The sequence below is a fragment of the Choloepus didactylus genome, chromosome 12, assembly GCF_015220235.1.
Source record: "Choloepus didactylus isolate mChoDid1 chromosome 12, mChoDid1.pri, whole genome shotgun sequence".
NCBI classification, from domain to species: domain Eukaryota; kingdom Metazoa; phylum Chordata; class Mammalia; order Pilosa; family Megalonychidae; genus Choloepus; species Choloepus didactylus.
The window spans coordinates 7,506,061-7,530,663 of record NC_051318.1 but is presented as its reverse complement, the minus strand read 5'-3'; the positions used below and the strand labels follow the sequence as shown (position 1 = coordinate 7,530,663).

At 35.3% G+C, this 24,603-nt stretch overlaps 1 protein-coding gene across 3 annotated transcripts in view; it reads left to right on the top strand.

Moving 5' to 3' along the window:
- Positions 1–24,603, top strand: part of BRCA2 (BRCA2 DNA repair associated) — a 73,634-nt gene that overhangs the window by 20,543 nt on the left and 28,488 nt on the right. For all 3 annotated transcript variants that reach the window (XM_037799822.1, XM_037799824.1, XM_037799825.1), the window contains exons 10-15: positions 275–1,387; positions 2,904–7,952; positions 9,915–10,010; positions 19,785–19,854; positions 22,503–22,936; positions 23,382–23,563. In XM_037799822.1, the coding sequence (XP_037655750.1) occupies positions 275–1,387; positions 2,904–7,952; positions 9,915–10,010; positions 19,785–19,854; positions 22,503–22,936; positions 23,382–23,563 (6,944 nt within the window). The remainder of the gene's footprint in view (positions 1–274; positions 1,388–2,903; positions 7,953–9,914; positions 10,011–19,784; positions 19,855–22,502; positions 22,937–23,381; positions 23,564–24,603) is intronic.

The window sequence follows — 24,603 nt, the reverse complement described above, 5'->3', positions numbered from 1 at the left end:
TAAGATGAAGTGAATTTTAACTGTGGAGAGCTGGTAAAGAAAGGTTAATAAGTATTGGAGTATAAATAAAAGGCTTTGGGTTCAGTGAGAAGAACAAGGACAGGGTTACTAACCAAGAAAAGATAGCTAGCACTCAGATAACCTTTACATGCTAAATTCTGTGCTGTTTAGCATACATTACTTCTAGGAGGAAGGTTGTGAGAGTACTATCAATTGTATGATTACATTATAAAATGTTTATTTCTTAATGTACTTTTGTTTTAAATTTTAACAGAATTGGAGAAAACATTAGAGAATTCATTTGATGAAGTGAATAGCTGTGAAGACCATTTTGGAAAGTCAGTGCCAAATGTCCTAGAAGATGACATACGTGAAACAGTTGTAGACATTTCTGAAGAAGATAGTTTTTCATTATGTGTTACTAAGTATAAAACAGAAAATATAAAAGAAATAAAAACTGGCAAGACTAGGAAAAAAAAACTGAGTAAAACTGTAACTGATAAAGAAGCTAAAAAAGAAATGCATGAAAATAAACATTCATTTGCATCTGAAATGGAACCAAATAACAGTGATCCATTAGACTCACATGTCACAACTCAGAAGCCCATTGGGAATGGTAGTGACAGAATTTCCAAGGAGGTTGTACCCCCCTCAGCCTCTAAACAGTCTCAGCAAACCCCCTCAGGTCCAAATAGAACTCAGATAGATAAAATACCCCTAATCTGTATTTCTGCTTGTGACCAAAATAATCCCAAAAAAGACCAAATAGGTACAGAAAAAGAATGTGCCAACTTTATTTCTTCAGAAAATTCTTTGCCACATATTTTAAGTCTTCAAAAACCAGAGAAGATACTGAATGAGGAAATAATGATAAATAAAAGAGATGGAGTGCAGTATCTTGAATCTCATGAAGAGTGTGTTCTTGCAGTACAACCAGCAATATCTGGATCTTCTCCAGTAGCTTCTCCATTTCAGGGTATCAAAAAATCTATATTCAGGATAAGAGAATCACCTGTCGAGACTTTCAGTACAGTTTTCTCAGGTAATATGAATGATTCAAACTGTAAAGGAGAACTTGAAGCCTCTGAAAGTGGATTGGAATTATATGCTGTTTGCTCCCAGAAAGAGAGCTCTTTATGTCCAAGTTCAGTTGATAATGAAAGCAGGCCCACTCCTAGCAAACAAACTTCTGTAACTTCAAAGAATGCAGGTCTAATATCCACTTTGAAAAAGAAAACAAAAAAGTTTATTTATGCTGTAAATGACAAAACATCTTGTGAAAGAGAAAAAGTACAGAAAGATCAAGAATCAGAGCTGACTAACTGTTCAACCCATCATGAAGTAGATGCTTTCGAAGCACCACCTACATCCACCCAGGCTGGTCCAGGTACCTCTTTTTATTGCAAACAGTGCATATATGTTTATGCACGGTGACTGGTTCTCTTTTTTTTAATATGCAACTTTCTTTTATATCTTTTAAATCGTTAACATTTTAAGACATATTGCCAGCTTTCTCTCTGAAGTCTTTTTTGCTTTTGTTTTTGTTCTTAATCTATATGTCCTTTAATCAGTCTCAGGCAGTGTCTTGATACACTGTTGTTTAGGCATTTACTTACCAGTTTCCAAAATCAGTCACTTCAAACTTGTTGGATCAGTTTACATGCTTGAGATGGGGCATGTGATTCACAAACATCTAAAGCTTAGCTACTAAATTCCTGCCTTAATTTAAAAAGGCTTTATTAATATATGGTAGCAAACTGGACAGCTCTGTAAATAGGTTGTGTTGTTTTACTATGTAGTTTCTCTGCAGCATGTGGGAAAAAAAAAAGAAGCTAATTACTACCTACATTTAATGTAAGTCAGTCCTAAAATAAAGTAGACATAGTTTTCTTAAATATTTAGAGGTTACTTAGAGTTATTGCTATAGCTTGGAATATCCAGAGTATACACAGTGAAACTCATTTTTTTGTTTTACTAACTATTCACTTGGTTGTTAAACTGTATTAAAAAGGGGTAATTTTATCTCCCTACTAGAAGATTTTAGTGAGTATTCTAATGAATAATAGGGTTGGTAGTACTGGAGTACAGAAGAGCTGTTTTAAGTTTAGATTAATTTCCAGAGAAAAATGAAAATTTTTTGATGCTATGTATATATCAGCCTTAAAGCCAGTGAAATAACTAGTATGTGGTAGTGGCTGCTGGTTAAATTAACTGAGATTAAGGAATTTTGACTTGTTTATAGAAAACTCAGTGGGTCAAGAAAATTAATTAAACAATGCATATAACTCACTTGACTTTATAAATGAGATTAAGTCATCTTTCAGGCACTTCATAAGTGTAACCTGCTTTTAAAAATTGTTGGATTTTTTTTCAACATCCGTGGAAGAATTAACCAAAGGAAATGGTTACTTTTCTTATCCCGTTCTTCTGATTGCTTTTCTATCTCCTTTTATACTAATATTAAGAATGGACTTATTGTCCAATAAAAATTACTTTTGAGGGTTTTTTTTTTACATTTTTATTGTGAAATATGACATATATACAGAAAAGTGATAATTTTCAAAGTATGATTTAACAAGTAGAAATTTAACAAATTTCAAGACTGTTATGGATTACAGTTTACTTTTGAGTTTTATGTGTGGTAGCTTTCTTGAACTACCTACTAATTTGATTGACTTGATACATTTTGCAAAAAAAAAAATACTTGGTTGCATTATCTTCAACTGGAAAATGTAGTACCTTCAAAATAGTGTTTAAAATTCTTTCTGTTTAAATCAGTGGCATTCACTTCTTTTCATGTAAATCTCATTTTAGACACTACCTTTTTAACATAGTGAAAATATTTATTGAATGTGATTGTTGGTGCTTAAATTTATTTTGTAATTTTATTTCTTTATGCTTAGGTATATTGCATTCTTCTGTCAAAAGAAACTGTTTACAGTATGATCATGAAAAACAAACCTGGTCCCTAACCAGCTCTTTCGGGATGACTCTGAGAAAATGTTCCAATAATGAAAGCATTTTTTCTAATAATAAAATAACAGCTCAGGATCTTGATTATAAAGAAGGAAAAAATAATAAGGAAGAACTCCAGTCATTTATAGCCACAGAAGCTGATCATCGGTCATGCCTACAGGGAAGACATTGTGAAGATGATCCAAAAAGCCAAAGAATTTCAGATATAAAAGAAAAAGGCTTGGCTACAGCATGTCACCCTATAATACAGCCTTCAGGAGAAGAATGTAGTGACATCCACATTCAATCCCAGAAAAGCCTTTTATATGACCATAAAAATGCCTGCACTTTTCTTTTAACTTTGAGTTCCAAGGATCCTCCATCAAACCCAGTTATGATTTCTAGAGAAAAGGAATCGTATAAAATGTCAGGGGAACTAGAGTATAAGAATTGTGAAGCCAATTTTGAATTAACCAAAAATATTCCCACAGAAAAGAAGCAAGAAATACATGTTTTAAATGAAAATTCTGAAGAAGCAGAGCTCTTGCTACCTAAAAAATTGGTAAAAGTTACATCACCTTCTATGAAGATACAATTCAACCAAAATACAGATCTCACAGTAATCCAGAAAGACCAATCCAATTTCAAAAAAACTAGTCTAATTTCAAAAATAATTATCAGTGCAAATTCGGAAGAACTTTTCCCAGAGAATGAGAATGATTTTGCCTGTCAAATAACTAATAAAAGGAATATGACTATTTTAGAGAATACCAAGGAACTTAATGAGACAGACTTTAGATGTGTAAAAGAACCTGTTCTCAAGAACTCTACCACGGTAGTATATACAGACAGAGGTGACGAACAAGCAGCCCAGGCATTCATTACAAACAGTCTTGACTCACTGAATGTAGTTCCTCACCTCACAGAGAAGGACGGCAATAGTGTAAAGCAGCATCTAAACATGGCTCTAGGTCAAGGCTTAAAATCATACATCTCCTTAGATATAGAAGTGAAGTCAAACAGAAATCATGATTACTTAAACAGATGGGCAGGTCTCTTAAATCCAATCTCAAGTGATAATTTTGGATGTGGCTTCAGAACAGCTTCTAATAAAGAGATAAAACTCTCTGAACACAACATTCAGAAGAGCAAGATGCTCTTCAGAGATATTGAAGAACAGTCTGCTAACAGTTTAGCATGTATTGAAATTGTAAATACCTTGTCATTAGATAATCAAAAGAAACTAAACAAACCTTGTGCACTTGATTCACAGGCAGCTAATAATGTATCCGTGGATGTGCAGAGTATTGCATTTGTTTCTGATAGTGAAAATATTAAAACCACTCCTCAGAATTTATCTTTAAAGCAAGGTTTTAATTCAAACTATAATTTAACACCTAGCCAAAAGGCAGAAATAACAGAACTTTCTACTATTTTAGAAGAATCGGGAAGTCAGTTTGAGTTTACACAGTTCAGAAAACCCAGCCACATAATGCAGAATAATAAATTTGAAGTATCTGAAAAGCAGATGACTGTATTGAATAACACTTTTGAGAAATGGGAAGATGCTGATCCCGATCTCACAATTAATGCTCCACCTATCACTCAAATAGACAGCAGCAAGGAATTGGAAAGGACAGTCAGGAATAAACAGAAGAGTGCTTATTTGTTGAAAAATAACTGTAACAAAAGTGCTTCTGGTTGTTTAACAGATAAAAATGAAGAGTTTAAAGGCTTTTATTCTGCTCTTGGCACAAAAATTAGTATTTCTAGTGAGTCTCTGCAACATGCTTTGAAACTGTTTAGTGATATTGAGAGTATTAGTGAGAAAACTTCTGCAGAAATTGATCCAAGAAGCTTTTCTTCACGTAAATGTCATGATTCCATTTCAGTGTTGAAGACAGAAAATTGTAACAATGATAAACATTTTAATGAAAAAGATGATAAAAGCCAGCTAATATTACAAAATGATATTGAAATGACTCCTGGTGTTTTTGTTGAAGAAAATACTGAAAATTACAAGAGAAACTCAGAAAATGAAGAAAACAAATGTACTGGTACCAATAGAAACCCTTGTCACTTAGGAGAATCTGATGGCAGTGATTCAAGTGAAAATGATACAGCTTATATTCGTAAAGATGAAAATGGCTTGCCATATATTGATCAGCATAACATATATCTAAAAATATCAAGCCAGTGTATGAAGGAGGGAAACACTGAAATTAAAGAAGGTTTGTCAGATTTAACTTGTTTGGAAGTTGTCAAAGCTGAAGAAACATTTAATGTTAATACTTCAAATAAAGAACAGTTAACTGCTAATAAAATGGGGCAAAATGGGAAAGATTTTGATATTCTTTATTTACCCTTTCAGACTGCAAGTGGGAAAAATATCAGAGTCTCCAAAGAGTCATTAAATAAAGTTCTAAATTTCTTTGATGAAAACTGTACAGAAGAACTGGAAAATTTTTCAGCTTCTTTTAATTCTGAATTACTTCCTGGCATAAAGAATGAAATGGACATTTCAAATCTCAAGGAATCGAACTTGGTTAAAAACAACATACAGAAAGGAAGTATCCCAGTTGGTACTGAAAATCAATTACCAGTTCTCCAGCAACAACCTGAATGTGAGCTGGAAAAGATCAAAGAACCTACCATGTTGGGTTTTCATACCGCCAGTGGGAAGCAAGTAAACATTACAAAGGAATCTTTGGACAAAGTGAGAAATCTTTTTGATGGAAAAATGCAAGATAACGTTACTGAAATCACAGACTGTAGCCATCTAGGGACAGAGACTCTAAAGGAGAGAAAGGAATGTAAAGAAGGGCTTGAATTAGCATGTGAGACCTTTGAGGTAACAACTCTCCCAAAGCAGGAGGAAATGCAGAATTCTCTAGATGATAATGAGAAAAACCTCATTTATACCGAGACTACAATGCTACCCAGGCTCTTAAATGATAATTTATGTAGACAAACCAAAATTCTCAAAACATCAAATAGTATTTCTTTAAAAGTTAAAGTACACAAAAATAGAGGAAAAGAAACAGCAGAGAGTCCTACAGCTTGTTCCACAAATCAGTCCACTTGTTCAGCCATTGAAAATTCAGCTTTAGCGTTTTACACTGGACATGGAAGAAAAATTTCTGTGAATCAGAGTTCACTATATGAAGCAAAAAAATGGCTTAGAAAAGGAGAGTTGGAAGATCAAACAGGAAAAATAAGTGCTGTCAGGGTTATACATTCAAATCAATGCCCTAAGGATTGTGTAGAAAATCCCTCATACGAAAATAGTTTGAACAGTATCATAACTGGAGATGACAAAAACCATCTCCTTGAAAAAGCAGATTCAGTTTATTTAAGTAATAGTGGCATGTCCAACAGCTGTTCTCATCATTCTTATTTTTGTCATTCTGATGAGGTATACAATAAATCAGGATTTCTCTCAAAAAATAAGATCGATAATTCAAATATTGACCCAGTAGTGGAAAATGTCAAAGACAGAAAAAATACTAGTTTTTCTGAAGTACCATCTACACTAAGAGAAGCAAACGCGTACCCACAAACTGGAAATGAAGATACTTGTATTCAAAAACCTGTTTCTGCCTTTTCTCCACAAAAAAGTAAAAATGCAACCCTTAAATTGGCCATATCCGATTCAGATAATTTTGTTGTGGGGCCTCCTGCATTCAGTACAGCAAGTGGTAAAATCGTCTGTGTTTCACATGAGACAATAAAAAAAGTGAGAGAGAGATTTACAGAGAATCATGGTAATGTCATTAAACAAAACACTGAGAGTAAATCCGACCCTTGCCAAACAAAAATTGTGGCAGGTTGCTATCAGGCATTGGAGGACTCAGAGGATGTTATTTTTCCTAGCTCTCTAGAAGGTAAAGAAGGTGCTATGCATTCACATAAGGATTTTGCTGACATTCAGAGTGAACAGATTTTAAAATATAACCAAAATATGTCTGGATTGGAGCAAGTTTCCAAAATATCATCTGGGCAGGCTAATTTGAAAACTCCTGATACATGTAACTTTAATATAGGGAAGCTTCCTAAGTCACCCACTTCTACAAATGCTTGTGGGATTTTTAGCACAGCAAGTGGGAAATTTGTACAAGTATCAGATGCTTCATTACAAAAGGCAAGACAGGTATTTTCTGAGATAGAAGATAGTGCCAAGCAGTTCTTTTCCAAAGTATCCTTTAAATGTAATGAAGAACATTCAGACAAATTCACAGAAGAAAGTACCATGACACACACCAACAACAATTTACCATTACCCCAAAAAGATTTTTTATATAATGTGGTAAAATCATCTGCTTACTCTGGATTTAATACAGCAAGTGGAAAACAGGTTTTAATTTCTGAAAGCTCCTTAAACAAAGTTAAGGGGATGTTAGAGGAATTTGATTTAATTGGAACTGAGTATAATCTTCAGCATTCACCTACATCTAGACAAGATGTATCAGGAGTACTTCCTTGTGTTGATAAGACAACTCCAAAACACTCTGTAAATTCCAAAATGAAAAAAACCTGCAATAAAAAATTTGAGTTATCGAATACCTGCAATATTGAAAGTGGTTCTTCAGAAAATAATCACCCTATTAGAGTTTCTCCAGATCTCTCTCAGTATGAGCAAAACAATCAACAGTCACTATTAGGAACCAAGCCATCACTTGTTGAGACCATGCATCTTTTGGGTAAAAAACAAGCTTTACCTAAAAATTTAAAAAAGGAAATTGGTAAACCTGAAACTTTTACTAATCTTCCTATGAAAACAAATAGAGAAGTTTGTTCTACTTACTCCAAAGATCCAGAAAACTGTTTTGAAACAGAAGCAGTAGAGATTGCCAAAGCTTTTATGGAAGATGGTGAGCTGACAGATTTTGAACTGCTGAGTCATGCCAAACATTCTCTTTTTACATGCCAAAGAAATGAAACGGTTCTGTTAAATCCAAGAATTGGAAGAAGAAGAGGAAACACACTTGTCTCAGTTGGTAAGTATCTTTTTTTTTTTTTTCCTTTTGGTTTAAATGTGACGTCCTTAGTAGCCTTGATAAGCTAACTTGAAGTTACAGCGTTCGGAGTATTACAAGCTAACTGTATTCTCTCAGACTTTTATCTGTAGTTTGGGGGAATATGCTTTGACTCTTGATATGTCTGAGTCTGTGTAGCAAGAAGTCATGTTTTGAGGATCTCTTAAGGTATTTTTAGAGATTATTAATATAGTTATAATTGAGAAATTACTGTTAAATTTGAGGTTTTTTTTAGAAAAGTTGAAATCTTGCCTTCTTCGTGTTATAACAAAGTCTGCATGATACCAATTTATTAGCTGTTCTTTTATATATAAAGTAAGTTCAGACTGGTTCTTGTGAACTTTTTAAAAAGTTGGTTTCCAATTGTACCATTAACTGGATGGTGTAAGTTAGTTTCTCTGAGCCTGTTTCCTTATCTATAAAATGCCCATAAAACTCTGATAAGGTAATTATGAAGATAAAATAATTAGCATATCTAAAGCACTTAGCACTGAACCTAACACATAGTATACCAGTAGTATTTGGTTTGCTTCCCTTTTTTTCATCTAAAGTCACTTAGCCTTAACAAATAGTATCCTGGTCTTAATGACAGTAGGCTATATTCTAACTTCTCTTTAAATGTGTATTTCACAATTTAACTTTGTGCTACTCTTACGTTAATTAGATGTGTGATTTTTTTCTGTTAGTGTCTCTGAATAGGAATAATCTGAAATAATTGAATCTGTTGATTTACAGTTGAAGTAAATGCCAAAATTAATCTGTAACTTTTAAGTGGATGATCTTAAATGCTCTGCACCTTCTAAAAAAGTTACAGACTCTTCGAATATTTGATGAGAAGTCTTGTGCAATCCCTTTTTACTACAGAGAAAGAAATTGAAGACAGTTTATTCTTAACCACTTGGTACCTTTTGCCCTTCAGCCATCCTGAAGGATAGTTTTACTTAATCCAGTATTATCCAACTTTCTTTTATGGGCACAGTAGTTTGTTTATAATGTTTACCTTAGACTATTTTCTGTTTTCTAGTGCAGAATTCTGAAATGCAGATGCTTGAAGATATTCACAGTTCTTTTATAGGAAATAATGGCTTTATTTATAGGAACCGTGTTCTTCATATGTATACTGATACGGGTTGGCCTTCTGCTGGTAAAAAAAACAACCCAAGACTAGAACATTCTCAACAACATCGCTATTTAATTTTTCTTTCTTCCGTTATATATAAAAGTATGTAGCTTCTGAGCAGTATAGGTTCTTGTTAAATAATTAAATTATTTTATAATGATATAATGCATAATAAAGCCTTGCTTGGACATTTTTACTTATTAAATCCTACAAATTCATTCCCCTTAATAAAGCATTCAAAAGCAAAGTACCTGTTAATCACATATTATCTCAGTATGACATAAAAGCATAACCTGAGTTATGGCTTAATGTAATTCTCTCAGCCTTTATAGAATTGTTAATAAAAAGTGTTAGTTTTACTAATATTTTTATGTAATTTGATCATTAAAATCCATTCTCCTACTCTTGAACTCTAATTTAAGAACCTATATAATAAATCCCTCCTTGACTTAATGTCAAGAAGTTGTTTCTTTAGGGAAATTTTGTTTTCCTTATTGCTGGTAAACCTTGAGTTATATTCAGCAACAATTTATTAAAAAGTAATTTATTTGTGGTACCTTGTAACTTCTGTTTATTCCTAACACCCATTTGATTAATGGTATTTTAAACAGTCAAAAATAATCTAAATTGAATTGATATTGAAAAAAGAATTTTCTTTTTCCAGATACAGTGGTCACTATTTATAATTATGTATTTTTTACTTAACGTAAGAGTCGGTGCTTTACTTTTAATAAATGGACTAGTCTTTGAAACATAAAGTAGATATCATTTGCTTTAAAAACATGTATGGAAATTTCTTTTAGGAGAACCCCCAATCAAAAGAAACTTATTAAATGAATTTGACGAGATAACAGAAAATCAAGAGAAACCCTTAAAGGCTTCAAAAACCACTCCAGATGGTAAATGTTGCTTTTTCTATACCTTTTCTCCCTGAACAGATGCTATACGCAATATTTTTTGGTGATCTTTCTCAGTTCTCTTGAGTATATATGTATTTTGAGAAGGATTTTGCAGTGTGGTTTAATTGTTAAACTTATATCTTGCCATGTTTCTTATTTCAACTTTTTCTTTGTAATGCCTGCTATAACCCTGAAATTCACTGTTAATAGGAAGCATAAAATGATTATAAAATGACATTTTTGTATTTTTTCCAAATTAAATTTTATTTTGTTAAAATATACATGACACAGAATTTGCCACTTTAATCATTTTTAAGTGTACAATTCAGTAGCATTAATTACCTTCACAATGTTGTACAACCATCACCACTTTCTGTTTCCAATACTTTGTCATCACCCCAAACAAAAACTCTGTACCCATTAAGCAACAACTTCCAGTACCCCACTCCAACTGGCTCCTTGTTACGTGTCATTTACTTTGTCTATGAATTTGCCTATTCTAGATATTTCAGGTAAATACAAGCCTACAATATTTGTCCTTTAGTGTCTGACTTATTTTACATAGCATAATCTTTACAAGCTTCATCCATATTGTAGCATGTATCAGCAGTTCTTCATTCCTTTTTATGGCTGAATAATATTCCATTGTATGGATATACTACATTTTGTTTATGTATTCATCTTTGATGGACACTTGGGCTGTTTTAATATGTTACCTCTTGCATTTAGGTCTTTGACCCAGTTTGAGTTAAATTTTATATATAGTATGCGGTAAAGGTCCAACTTCATTCTTTTGCATGTGTATATCCAGTTTTCCCAGTCCCATTTGTTAGGAGACTGTCCTTTCCCCCATTGAATGTGGTAGGCACCCTTTTGAAAATCAATTGGCTGTGGATGTGAGGGTTTATTTGTGGGTTCTGAATTCTATTCCATGGTCTGTTTGCCTATCCTTATGCCAATATGGTAACTTTGTAATAAGTTTCTAATTCAGAAAGTGTGAATCTTCGAACTTTGTTCTTCTTTTCCAGGTTTTTTTTGTTGTTGTTGCAGGGGTTGGGGGGTGGTAGCTATTTGGGGTCTGTTGAAAGTCCCTATGAATTTTAGGATGGAATTTTCCATTTCTCCAAAAAAAATGCCATTGGGATTTCAATAGGGATTGCATTGAATCTTTATATTGCTTTGATCATTATTGTCATCTTAATGATATCAGGACTTCCAATCCATGAGCATAGGGTGTCTTTCCATTTATTTAGGTCATCTTTAATTTCTTTCAGTGATGTTTTGGAGTTTTCATTGTGTGAGTCTTGTGCTTCCTCGGTTAAATTTATTCCTAAGTATTTAATTCTCTTTGATGCTATTGTAAATGTAATTGTTTTATAATTTCCTTTTTGAATTGATCATTGCTAGTGTATACAAATACAACTAATTTTTGTCTGTTGATTTTGTATTGAACATGTTTTCTGAATTCATTTATTACATTTAAGTTTTTTTTGGTTTTTTTTTTGTTTCTTTTGATGGGTTCTTTAGATTTTCTATATGTAAGATCACATAATGTGCAGTTACAGTTTTACTTGTTTCTTTTCAATGTGAATGCCTTTTATTCTTTCTTTTGCCTAATTGCCCTGGCTAGAACTTCCAGTATTTTGTTCAGCAGACGTAGTGCAAACAGACATACTTCTGTTGTTTCTGATCTTATTGGAAAAGCTGTCAGTCTTTCTCCATTGAGTGTGATGCTAGCTGTGGGTTTTTCATATATGGTCTTTATAAGCTGAGGAAGTTCCCTTCTATTGCCAAGTTATTGAGTGTTTTCATGAAAGTGTGTTGGATTTTGTCAAATGCTTTTCTTCATCAAGATTATCATGTGGATTATTTTCTTTCATTCTATTAATGTAGTATATTGCATTGATTGTTTTTGTATGTTAACCAACTTTGCATTCCTGTTACATAAATCCCACTTGTTAATGGTATATAATCATTTTAGTATGCTGCAGAATTTGGTTTCCTAGTGTTTTGTTGCAGATCTTTGCATCTATATTCATAAGAGATATTGGTCTGTAGATTTCCTATAGTATCTTTGTCTGGTTTTAGTATCAGGGTAATGGTGGCCTCATGAAATGAGTTACAAAGTGATCCCTGAGTTCCAACCCAGCTCTTGAAGGGCTGGGGTCAGCACAGCCCTAAGATCAAACAACACGCCAGGCACAGAGTGAAATACAGGTTTATTTGGACTTACGAACAGGAGAAGATTCTTCTCGGTGGCAGTCAGCCAAGGAAAATGGAATTAGCAGTCCGCAAGGTGGGGAGTGCAAGGGGCAGCTTATAAGAGTTTAGGACAAAGACGTTCCATAGGGTATAAGAACAGAGTTTCAGCAATCTCATGACACAGGGTTCTGGAGATGTGTTATCAACAAAGGGGAAGGGAGTAGCAATGCTTTCTTTATGATACCATTTGTGCAGACTTTTCCTTGAGGAGGTCTGATGACATTCAGCTTCTGTCCCCATCACGCAGACTGCCATGTGCTGTGGGGCCTCATTCCCCATTAGAGAGGGGAAGCCCCGGCCCTGGGTCCCCACACCCTCTTCCTTGGTTTTTTAGGAGAGTTTGATGATATTGGTGTTTATTTTTCTGTAGTTCATGGGTAAAGCCATCGAGTCCTAGATTTTTCTTTGTTGGGAGGATTGATTCACTCTCCTTACTTGTTAAAGGTCTCTTCAGATTTTTTTAGTTCTTCTTAAGTCAGCTTTGATAGTTTTTGTGTTTCTAGAAATTTGTCCATTTCATGTAGGTTATCTAATTCATTTGCTTACAGTTGTTCATAGCATTTTCTTATAATACTTTTTATTTCTGTAAAGTCAATAATAATGTCACCACTTTCATTTCAGATTTTAGTAATTTTGAGGCTTCTTCCATTTTTTCTTAGCCAGTCTAGCTAAAGATTTGTCAATGTTGTTGCTCTTTTATAAAGAACAAATTTTAGTTTTGTTATTCTCACTATTTTTCTGTTTTTTTACACACTTATCTCCACTCTTTATTATTTTTCTCCCACTAGCTTTAAGTTTAGTTTTCTCTTCTTTTTCTGGTTTATTAAGGTGTTTATATAGGGTATTGATTTGACATCTTTCTTCATTTTTAATGTACACACCAACAACACACCAACAACAATTTACCATGTATTTACTGTTACAAATTTCCCTCTGAGCACTACGTAGATTTGCTGCATGCCATAAGCTTTGGTATGTTGCACTTTCGTTTTCATTCATTTAAAGGTATTTTCTAATGGCTGTTGAGATTTCTTCTTTGAACCATTGGTTGTTTAAGAGTATATTGTTTAATTTCCACGTTTCCTTATTGTTCTTCTGTCTATTCTGTCCATTATTGATTGTGAGGTATTGAAATCTCCAGCTTTTATTGTAGGAAGTGTTTGTTTCTACCTTAAATTCTCTCAGTTTTTCATTAATATATTTTGGGGCTTTACTTTTAGATGTGTGTGTGTTTATCATTGTTATAGCTTCTTGATAGAGTGAACCTTTTACAGTATATAATGGCCTTCTTTGTCTCTCATAATCTTTTTTTACTTAAAATCGATTTTGACTGATAATTATTAGCCACCCCACCTCTCCTTTGGTTACTATTTGAACGAAATATCTTTTCCGTTCTTTTTCTTTCAACCTCTTTGTATCTAAAGTAAATCTTATACAGACAACATATAGATGGATCATGTTTTTTATCCATTATGCTAATCTCTGCCTTTTATTTGGACAGCTTAATCCATTTACATTAAAAGTAATTACTGGGAGAACCTAAGATGGCAGCTAGGTGAGACAGGGCAAAAAAACACCTCCGTGAAAAATACTAGATAAAAACCAGAAGGTGACCCAGAAGACCGGTTTCAGCGATGCACCAGCTGGACAAGGTCTGCTAGAACCACAGGGGCCATGCACTTGGTGAAACCAGGAGTCTGCATTCTGAAATGAGTGAGTAAGCCAGCTGAAAGACCCACGGCTGCACTGCAGTGTGGGGAAGCCAGGGGTTGGCGTTTGGAGATGGACTGGTTCTTTTTAAAAAAAAAAAAAAAGGGAAAAACCCAGGAGCGGCTGCAGTTGTGACGGTGGGAACCGTGCAGTGAAGCACAGCAGGAGCGGGCTGAGCCAACCTCTCAGTGTCTGGCATGGAGGATAGCCTGCTGCAGATTTCCCTCAGGGCCAGGGGAGCAGAGGGGAGAGCCAAAAGGAGAAAGAAACCCCGCTGCTTGCAGCTGTTTCCCCAGCGGGCTGGAGACACTTCTGCTCGGGGCTGTGCCCACAGCCCAGAGCCACGCCAGTTGTCCCAGAGCTGGGAAGGAGGAACTGTGCCATCTTTGCATTAGACTGAGAGTGCCCCTGCATGGCCCGGCAGCCCGGGGCTTCCCTTGAGGGACAGCGCGCACTTGTGACGTACCACAGCCTTCCCTCAGCAGAGGTCCTGGAAGATCACAGCTGAGAAGGGGGGCCCGCTCGTAAAACCCAGGGACGCTACGTCAATGCCAGTGGTTTGTGGGTCAGCGACAGAGAACATCTGGGGCAAAACTGAAATGAAGGCTTAGACTCTTGCAACAGCCTTGAATCTTTGGGAACACCTGGGAGGTTTGAATATTAAAGCTGCCCTGCCTCCCTAACCACTCAGACACACGCCCCACATTCAGAGCGGACAGTTCCAACAACACACCAAATTGAGTTCACCGACTGAACCCCACAAGAATCATTTCCCCACACACCACAAAGACAAAGTTGAGGAGAACTGACATGAGTGGTATAGGTGACTTGCAGATGCCATCTGCTGGTTAGTTAGAGAAAGTGTACGCCACCAACTTGTATTTCTGAAAAATTAGATTGGTATTTTTTTTTTTTTACAACTAGAAAGAACCCTATCAAGCAAAGCAAATGCCAAGAGGCAAAAAACAACAGAAAATCTTAATGCATATGATAAAACCAGACGATATGGAGAACCGAATCCCAAACACCCAAATCAAAATATCGGAAGAGACACAGTACTTGGCACAATTAATCAAAGAACTACAATTGAGGAATGAAAACATGGCAAAGAATATAAAGGACATGAAGAAGACCATGGCACAGGATATAAGGGACATAAAGAAGACCCTAGAAAAGCATAAAGAAGAAATTGCAAGAGTAAATAAAAAAATAAAAGATGGAATTAAAAGAAACTGTTGGCCAAATTAAAAAGACTCTGGATACTCATAATACAAGATTAGAGGAAGTTGAACAATGACTGAGTGTCCTAGAAGTCCACAGAACAGAAAATGAAAGAACAAAGGAAAGAATGGAGAAAAAAAATCGAAAAAATCCAAGTGAATCTCAGGGATACAATAGATAAAATAAAAATCCAAATTCAAGACTCATTGGTGTCCCAGAAGGGGAAGAGAAGGGTAAAGGTCTAGAAAGAGTATTCAAAGAAATTGTTGGGGAAAACTTCCCAAACCTTCTACACAATGTAAATACACAAAGCATAAATGCCCAGCGAACTCCAAATAGAATAAATCCAAATAAACCCACTCCTAAGACATACTCTGATCAGACTGTCAAATACTGAAGAGAAGGAACAAGTTCTGAAAACAGCAAGAGAAAAGCAATTCACCACATATAAAGGAAACAACGTAAGACTAAGTTGTGACTACTCAGCGGCCACCATGGAGGCGAGAAGGCAGTGGCATAACATATTTAAAATTCTGAGAGAGAAAAATTTCCAACCAAGAATACTTTATCCAGCAAAACTCTCCTTCAAATTGGAGGGAGAGCTTAAATTTTTCACAGACAAACAAATGCTGAGAGAGTTTGCCAATAAAAGACCTGCCCTACTTAAGATACTAAAGGGAGCCGTACTGACAGAGAAACAAAGAAAGGAGAGATACAGAGAATTTTAGCAGACATGTATAGAACCTTACATCCCAAATCACCAGGACACTCATTTTTCTCTAGTGATCATGGATCTTTCTCCAGAATGGACCATATGCTGGGACATAAAACAAGCTTCAATGAATTAAAAAAAAAATAATTGAATATACTCAAAGCACATTCTCTGACCACAATGGAATACAAATAGAAGTCAATAATTCTTGAATTGTAACTCCGCTATTTACTTCCTACATGATATAAAATACATAAACCCTAATGACAAATCAGTGGTTTTGAACTCAATGTAAAATATGTAATTTTTGACAAGAACTGTATAAAGATGGGGGAATGGAGGAGTATAGGAACATAGTTTATGTGTCCTATTGAAGTAAAGTTGGTATCAAAGAAAAACAAGATTGTTATGGATTTAAGAGGTTAATTTTAAGCCCCACAGTAAACACAAAGAAATTATCAGAGAATATGACCATAGAGATGAAAAGTAGAGTATGGGTTAAGAGAAATGGGGGAAGGGGCAATGGGGAGTTAAGAAATGAGTGTAGGGTTGCTGTTTGAGGTGAAGGGAAATTTCTAGTAATGGATGGTGGGAAGGAGATAGCATTACAACATTCTAAATGTGATTAATCCCACTAATGGAATGCTAGGGAGGGGGTGGAATGGGAAGATTTAGGCTGTATATATGTTTCCACAATTGAGGAAAAAAAAAAAAAAAGACAGTCTAAATAGATGACAATTGAATGCCAAGGATGACCCTGGATGGGATCTGAGGATGGAAGACAGGAGGCTCAAAGGGACACAGTTGAGACATAAGGGAAAAAAAAAAAAGGAAATATAGAATGTAAGCTTTGTATCAATGTTTAATCTCTTGTACTTCTTAGCTGCGTTTAATGGGATTGCATAAAAGAATGTTCTTGTTCATGGGAATTGTGTATGTGAATTATAGTGTTTGTTCAAGGATATGTGCAGCTAGCTCTCATATGTTCAGAAGACAGAGCAATAGATGATGGATGATAGGGAGGGAGGGAAAGAAATAGCGGTGTGACAGCATGTTAAAGTTGGTGGACTGGGGTATCGGGGCTGGAGTTCTGTGTATGGGGTTTGTATTGTTTTTGCAACTGTTCGTATAACTTTGAATTTATTTCAAAATAAAATTTTTTAAAAAAAGTAATTACTGGTAGGGAAGGACTTAGTTTTCCCATTTAGCTATTCATTTTCTTTACATCTTATGTGTTTCTTGTGCTTGAATTCCCCCACTGTAATCCTTTTATCTATTTAGTTGATTTTTTTTTCTAGTGTACCATTTTGATTTCCTTCCTCTTTCCTTTTCTCTATATTTTTCAGTTGTTTTTGTTAATGTTTACCTTGGGAGTTACAATTAACATCTTTAACTGAAAACCTTGTTTGAATGACACCAACTTAGTTTCAATGGTATTAGAAAACTCTGCTCTATACATCTTTGTCCCTTCCCCTTTAGGTTGATATTGTCACAGATTATATCTTTATACATTGTGTGTCTGTTAACATAGATGTATGATTATTATGTTATTTGCCTTTACCGGTGTTCTTTATTTCTTTGAATTGCTTCGAGTTACTGAATAGTATCCTTTTATTTCAGCCTGAGGGGCCTCCTTTGCATGTCCTATAGAGAAAGTCTACTAGTAACAAACTCTCTTAGCTTTTATTTTTCTGAAATTGTCTTAAGCTAAATTTCTGTTCCATTTTTGAAGGATAGTTTTGTTGGATATAGAATCCTTGGTTGGCATTTTTTTCCTTCACCACTTTAAATGTGTCATCCCACTTCCTTCTGGCCTTCGTGGTTTCTGATGAGAATCAGCTGTTGATCTTAATGAGAATCCCTTGTATGTGACATGTCAGTTTTCTTGCTGCTTTCAAGATTCTCTTCTCTTCTCTGTCTCTTGACCATTTGACTGTGTGTCTCAGAGTGGATATCTTTGAGTTTATCCTGTTTGAAGTTCATTGAGCTTGTTAGCTATGCAGATTCATGTCTTTCATCAAATCTGGAAAGTTTTCAGTCATTGTTTCTTCAAATATTTTCTTTTGCTCCTTCCTCTCTCTGTTCTCCTTCTGGGACTTCCATGATACCTATGTTGGTATATTTGATGGTGTCCCACAGGTTCCTCAGGTCTCATTCATTTTTTTTTCATTGATTTTTCATCTACTTCTCAGACTGGAAAATTTCAGTTGCCTTCAGGTTGGCTGATTATTTCTTCTGCCTGCTCAAATCTGCCACTGAATCCCCGTAGGAAATTTTTTACTTCTGTACACCCCTAAAAATTATTGAGGACCCCAATAAAAGCACATTTGTTTATGTGGATTATATCTATAGATGCTTACCATATTAAAAATTGAAACTGAGAAATTTTTATATTTGTAACATTGTATATTGGTTATTGTTAGTGTGTGCGTGTGTATTCATTATTTGGAAGATATTATTTCACCAACTTATACAGATCTTCCAAGTGTTGACATATTTCATTATATAATATCCAACAGTCATTCTCGTTAATGTCACCACTGATCTCATCAGAAAAGTCTTTAAGAAGTTGTCTGGCTTACAGAGCTAGATACTTATTTTCCAGAATTCTAATTTTTGCTTAAAAGCTTGAATTTTACCACTAGCAACAAATATTGCCACTTGTTTCCTTGTTGTAGCAAGGTCTTTTCATTCATTTTGAAGAAAATGTCTGCAGAATAGCCAAGTCTGTATAACTGTAATTTGTTGTTTCTTCTTTCAATTACTAATGGTATTCTGTGAAAAAAGCAGCTAGTGTTACTCACAACTCAATCATCTGAGGGCATTTTCTTGAGAAAACCATCACACTAAAGTATGCAGCAGAAGTGCTTTATGCACCAGTGGTGCATATGTCAACATGGTGAAACAGGCGGTTATCATGGTATTATTAAAACAGTTTGGGCAGCCTGGATCCATTAAAAGGGTTTTGGGTACCCGCCCGGAGCCCATGATCACCCTTTGAGGACCACTTTGCTATGGTATATAAGTAATAGTTTCAAATTTACAATATCAATGTTACTACTAACAATAAAGCTATTAAGGTAAGTTAAAAAATCCTCTGCAGTTGGCTTTATCCTTAGTAGATACATCATTAAGGATATACATTCAAAGTACTTTGTTCGGACATCACTTAAAATACTTCTGTATGTGATCACCAATTTGATAATTAGATTAGGTTCATTTGTTTCTGTTTATTTTCAGTTTTAGGATTTTTAAAAAAATTTTATTTCATTTTTGAGTATGTAAACCTTTACGTAGTTCATACTTCAAAGCTCTGGAAAGGTAAACTTGGAGAAGTCTTGTTTCCATCCTTATCCCCTCCATGCTATTTCCCATCGCCCCAGATCCCCACCATCTGCTCACCACAGGTAACCATTTTTAATAGTTCTCAATTTATCCTGCTAGGGTTTCTTTTTGTAAACATAAGCAAATATACACATATATATTTTCTTCTTCTCCTTCTTTCTTATTCAAAAGGTGTTATACTATATATACCATTTTGTACATTGTTTACTTTTACTAAAGAATGTATCTGAAGATCCCTCCTGTGAGGAAGTATATGGAGATCTTCCTCATTCCATTTTACAATTGCATAGTACATCATCATGTGGCTGTATTAATGTATCATGATTTATTCAACCAGTTCCCTACTAATGGACTAATTAAAGGTTTCATTGTCATTTACTGTATGCGTTGAAAATTTAAAAGTCTATAATTGTCTCAATTTCTTTTTTGTGTAAATATTTTACAATAACATAATAAATGGACATAGGAAATAAAATCTCCCGTTAAATTTTCATTAATGTATAATGTAAAATAATTTTTTCTAGGCACAATAAAAGACAGAAGATTGTTTATGCATCACATTTCTTTAAAGCCAGTTACCTGTGGACCCTTTTGGTAAGATATGCTTAAACTGATTTTTAATTATCATAATATAGTGTGTTTTTTTAAAAAACATTCTAAAAATAATGGCTATTTTGTGTTGTTAATGCATGTTTTACACACACACACACACACACATCCCATGCCCCAAACATAATCACCCCCAAGGACAGGAAGAATGGAGAGGAGACCATAGCCACTAAATTTTTGAAAGCATGCAGTTGAAAACAGTCAGAACTGGTAGTGGGGAGAGATGACAACCAACCCCACCAGCCCATTTCTTTGTTCCCCTTTACAGCCTAGGTCATATGAATTGTCCCTATGCACCCTCTCTGCTTTGTCTCTACCCATTCATTCCAGAACTCGCTCTGGACAGCCTTTCTCCCTACCACTAGCACTCATCAAGAGTGCAGTTACCTCCACATTGCTATCCTATCAGCTCTTGATTTGCAGCCTGACCTCAGTAGCATCGACAGTTGATCTGGTCCCTCCTGCTTTCTTAACAGTTTTTTCACTCTGTTTTCCGGGACATTTGTCTAATTTCTCCTCCACTGGCTGATCTTTATGTCTCCTTTGCTGGTTCTTCCCCTTCCGCTAAATGTTGGATTCCTCCAGGCTTCACTCCAAATGTCTCCTCTTCTCACCCTTCCTCCCTAGTGATTTCATCCATTGCCTTGGGTTATATACTGTTGATTCAATGATGGCTCCAAATTAATATCTTTAGTCCAGATATCTTCCCTGAACAACATACTTTTTCATGAAGCTACCTACTTGAAATTTTTATTTTGGTGATTAATAGGCATCTCAAACTTAGTATCTCCAAAGCTGATATCTTGCACCATAATCTGTTCTTCCTGTAGTCTTCCCCATATTAATAATCCACCTCTGATTCCTGGTTCAAGCCACTATAATCTCTTTTCTGGATTATTTCAATAGAACTTGTCTCCCTGCTTCTGACTTTGCCCCTTGCCCCTTATACATAGTGAATTCTCAAAAAAGAAGACAGAGGGATCCTTTTAAACATGTCATTTCTTACTCAAAACTATCCCATGGCTTCCCATCTCAAGGTAAAAGCCCAATGCTCTATCTTTGCTGCCCTTCCAGTCTCATGTACTAGCTTTCCCCTCACTCACCTGCTCCAGGCACACTTGTGTCTAAGCCTTCACACATGGTATTCAGTCTGCGTGCAACACTCTTGCTCAAATACCTGCATGGCTTTCTCCCTCACCTCCTTTAGGTCTCTACAAATGTCACCTGTCAGTAGTGTCTTCCTCACCACCCTGTATGAAATAGCATTCCCCTTAGTTCTGCCGGATACTTCCTATCCCCCTTGCCATCCTTTGATTTTCTCCATAGCTTTTAATACCAAATAGCATATTTGTCTCTTTCTCTCCACTAGAATGTAAACTCTCTGATTTTATTTTGTTCGTCAACTAAATTCCCCAGCCAAGACAAGGCCTCACACACAGTAGGGATTCAGTATTTTATGGATGGTGAATGGATGACTGTTGAATTCCAGAGTGACTTCAAGTTCCATGGTCCAAAGTTTGGTAAAAGAAAGAATGGGGATTTTCAACAAGATATCAAATCTTAGGAAGAGCGTGTGTGCTGGGGGAGGTGATGAACTTAGCTTTGCTGTGAGTGTGGAACATCAAGGTGGGGAAACCATGCTATGTGCAGTTTAAAATGTAGGAGTAATATCTAGGGGAAAGGTATGGTATGAGGACATAGATTATTTTAAGCCATGGAAATGAATTACATCAACCAGGAAAAGTGTCTTGGGAAGAAATCCAGCTTTGGAGATACGAATATTTTTAAGAATAAAGAAGACAAAAAATCAACAAAGGAACCAGAAGAAATAGAGGGACAGTGTGTTGTAGATATTAGAGGTGAGAATTGAGAATTTTAAGGAGGAACCTGTCACAACTGTCAGATCAAGTAGAATGAGTTTACATAAGAAGCTTTTTTTTTTCTTCTTTTTTTTGGACTCTTGGGAGGTCTTAGTGACGTTATTGAAAACAATGTCTCTAGAGTCGTCGAAGAAATAAGTTGAATGAGCAGAAATTGAGGAAGTAAAAAGTCTAGTATACTCATTCGATAGGTTGACCATGAACAGTAAGTAATAGTATTAGTTTGAGTGGGAGATAATTCTGAGAAAAGCAAAGTGTTTTAAGGGTGGGCAAAGCTTTCAGGCTAAATGAAAGGAACACTTTAAAAAAAATGATGTAACGGGGCGGAAGAGACAGAAAGGAGAGAGTTGGAATAATAAGCGAAGGAGTGGGGTTCCTGGGAGACTGAATTACTAGATGAGGAGTACAGGTGCAGGTGCTGGCCGCAGAGGTGGGTAGCCGTTTCTTTGACAAGGAGGTAAGGAGCACTGGGGTAGAAGTGGACTGGACACTGAGAGAGAATCCACGTTTGACGAACTCTCTATTATGTGAAGTAGGTGATACAGTCAAAGGCTGGAAGTAAGAGTGTGCAAATATAATTACAGACTTGAAGTGTGATGTTGACTTGCAGTGGTAGCCAGGATAAATATAAAACAGTTACTAGATAGAATTGCTATGTAGCAATTGAGAGTCTGCAAAAAAATGCATATTTCAAAACATTTATATGTGTACATTTACTGATTAATCAAACCTAAATATTTTTTCCCCTTGTAGCACAACTAAAGAAGGGCAAGAAATACAGAATCCAAATTTTACCCCACCTAATCAAGAATTTGTGTCTAAATCTCATGTTTTTAAACACCTGACTTTGGAAAAATCTTCAAGCAATTTATCAGTTTCAGAGAAGCCATTTTATAAAGTTTCTGCCACAGGAAATGAAAAAATGAGATACTCGATTACCAGCAAACAGACCAGAGTCTTTGTCCCACCTTTTAAAACTAAGTCACTTTTCCAAAGAGATGAACAGTGTGCTATTAGGAATATAAATTTGGAGGAAAACAAACAAATACAAAAAAATACGGATGAACTTGCCTCTGGTGGTGGTGGTGGAAATAATATTAGTGATGGTGAAATTCATCTATTTAACAAAAATAACTCCAGTCAAGTAGCAACTATAATTTTCGGAAAATGTGAAGAAGAATCTTTAGGTATTGTATGACAATTTGTGTGACACATTTTTACCTTCTTAGATATTAGATAATGCTTAGAGTGTTTTTCCTCTGTTGTGATGATTTATGATTTCAAAACCCTTCTTAATGCTTTAGGTTTTTCTAATTCTGAATAAATATTTGTGTTCTAATGCTTTCTTTTCAGAAATAACTATTGTGGAACACACAATCTATACTGAATTATATTTTTTATCAGGCTACTAGTTTTCTTCCAAATTTGAGATTCAAGTATAGATCTATCTCTACTCTTTATGCATCTTTACAAGTTGAAACTTTTTTCATCTCTGAACATTTAAAAAGAGGACTATTTTTTCTGTGCATTTAAAATTAAAGCAAACTGATACATTCGATTTTTTAAAACAGCTTTTGCTTTTTAAATTTTATAATCAATTTTATTTTTTGCTAATTGTTTATTCTTTAATAGATTTTATTACAAAGCTTCAGAATGCCAGAGATACACAGGATATGCGAATTCAAAAGAAACAAAGGCAACGAATTTGTCCACAGCCAGGCAGCCTGTATCTTGCAAAAACATCCAGTCTGCCTAGAATCTCTCTGAAAGCAGCAGTAGGAGGCAAAGTTCCCTCCACGTGTTCTCATAAACAGGTATGCTTTTGTCTACAAACTATACATAGCTTTTGTATAAAGCAATGTGTAATTTTATTTTATTAACCACTGTCTCCGTGTTGTTTTGTTCAAAGAATGAACAGATTAATGCAAGAATGGATGAATGAAATTGTCGTACTTCCTAATTAGCATCTCCTGGTAGCCTCTCTCTACCACAGTGATCTCTGCTTCAAAATTATTATTTCTCTTCCACCATCAGATCTTTCTTATCTTATTACTGCAAGTGCTGTCAGCTACACGTTAAAGGAAAGTAGTCTGACGGAATTTCAAATGTAAATAACTCAGAGCGCTGAACTTTCTAATAGCTATTTACAGTTTTAAAAGAGGATTCTTGTTAACCTAGTACTATGTAGGTAGAATTTTAGGCAATGGAGCGGTGAAAATAATGTTGATAATATTAATAACTAAATAACGTGTTGAGGATTTTCTATATGCTCGGCCATCTTCTGAGCACTTTACTTCCATTAACTATATCTCACTGAATCCTCACAACCACCCCAAAGGAAAGCCTCCATTGTTTTATTCATCATTTTACAGATGAGAAAACTGAACACAGAGAGGGTTAAGTAACTTCCCCGAGGTACCAGTAAGTGGGAGAGCCAGGATTCCAAAGCTAGGGGTCTGACTCCAGAGGCAGGCTCCGAACCAGGGAAAACCTCCTCGGGGGTTAAGCCTGCTGGGGTGAGAGTTAGCCGGTTGGAGGTAGGCCGGGCCATGTAGACATCTGACCTCCTGAGGTCATGTTCCCTGAGATACGTTCTTTCCTTTCTAAAATTTTGAACATAAGAGATGTCTTTAAACATTAATTTATTTATTTTTCCTCACAATGACTTTCTGTGGCAGATATGGCAGGTGGCATCACACCAATAAAGGGGGATGAGAAAGGTGCAGCAGACTCTTGAATGTATGAATCATTTATATTAAAATGTTTAGCCTCTGATAAATAATTATTTTTGCAGTGAATATTTTAATATTGAAATGAAAATTTGTTAAATTTGCTTTTGATTTTTATATTGTAT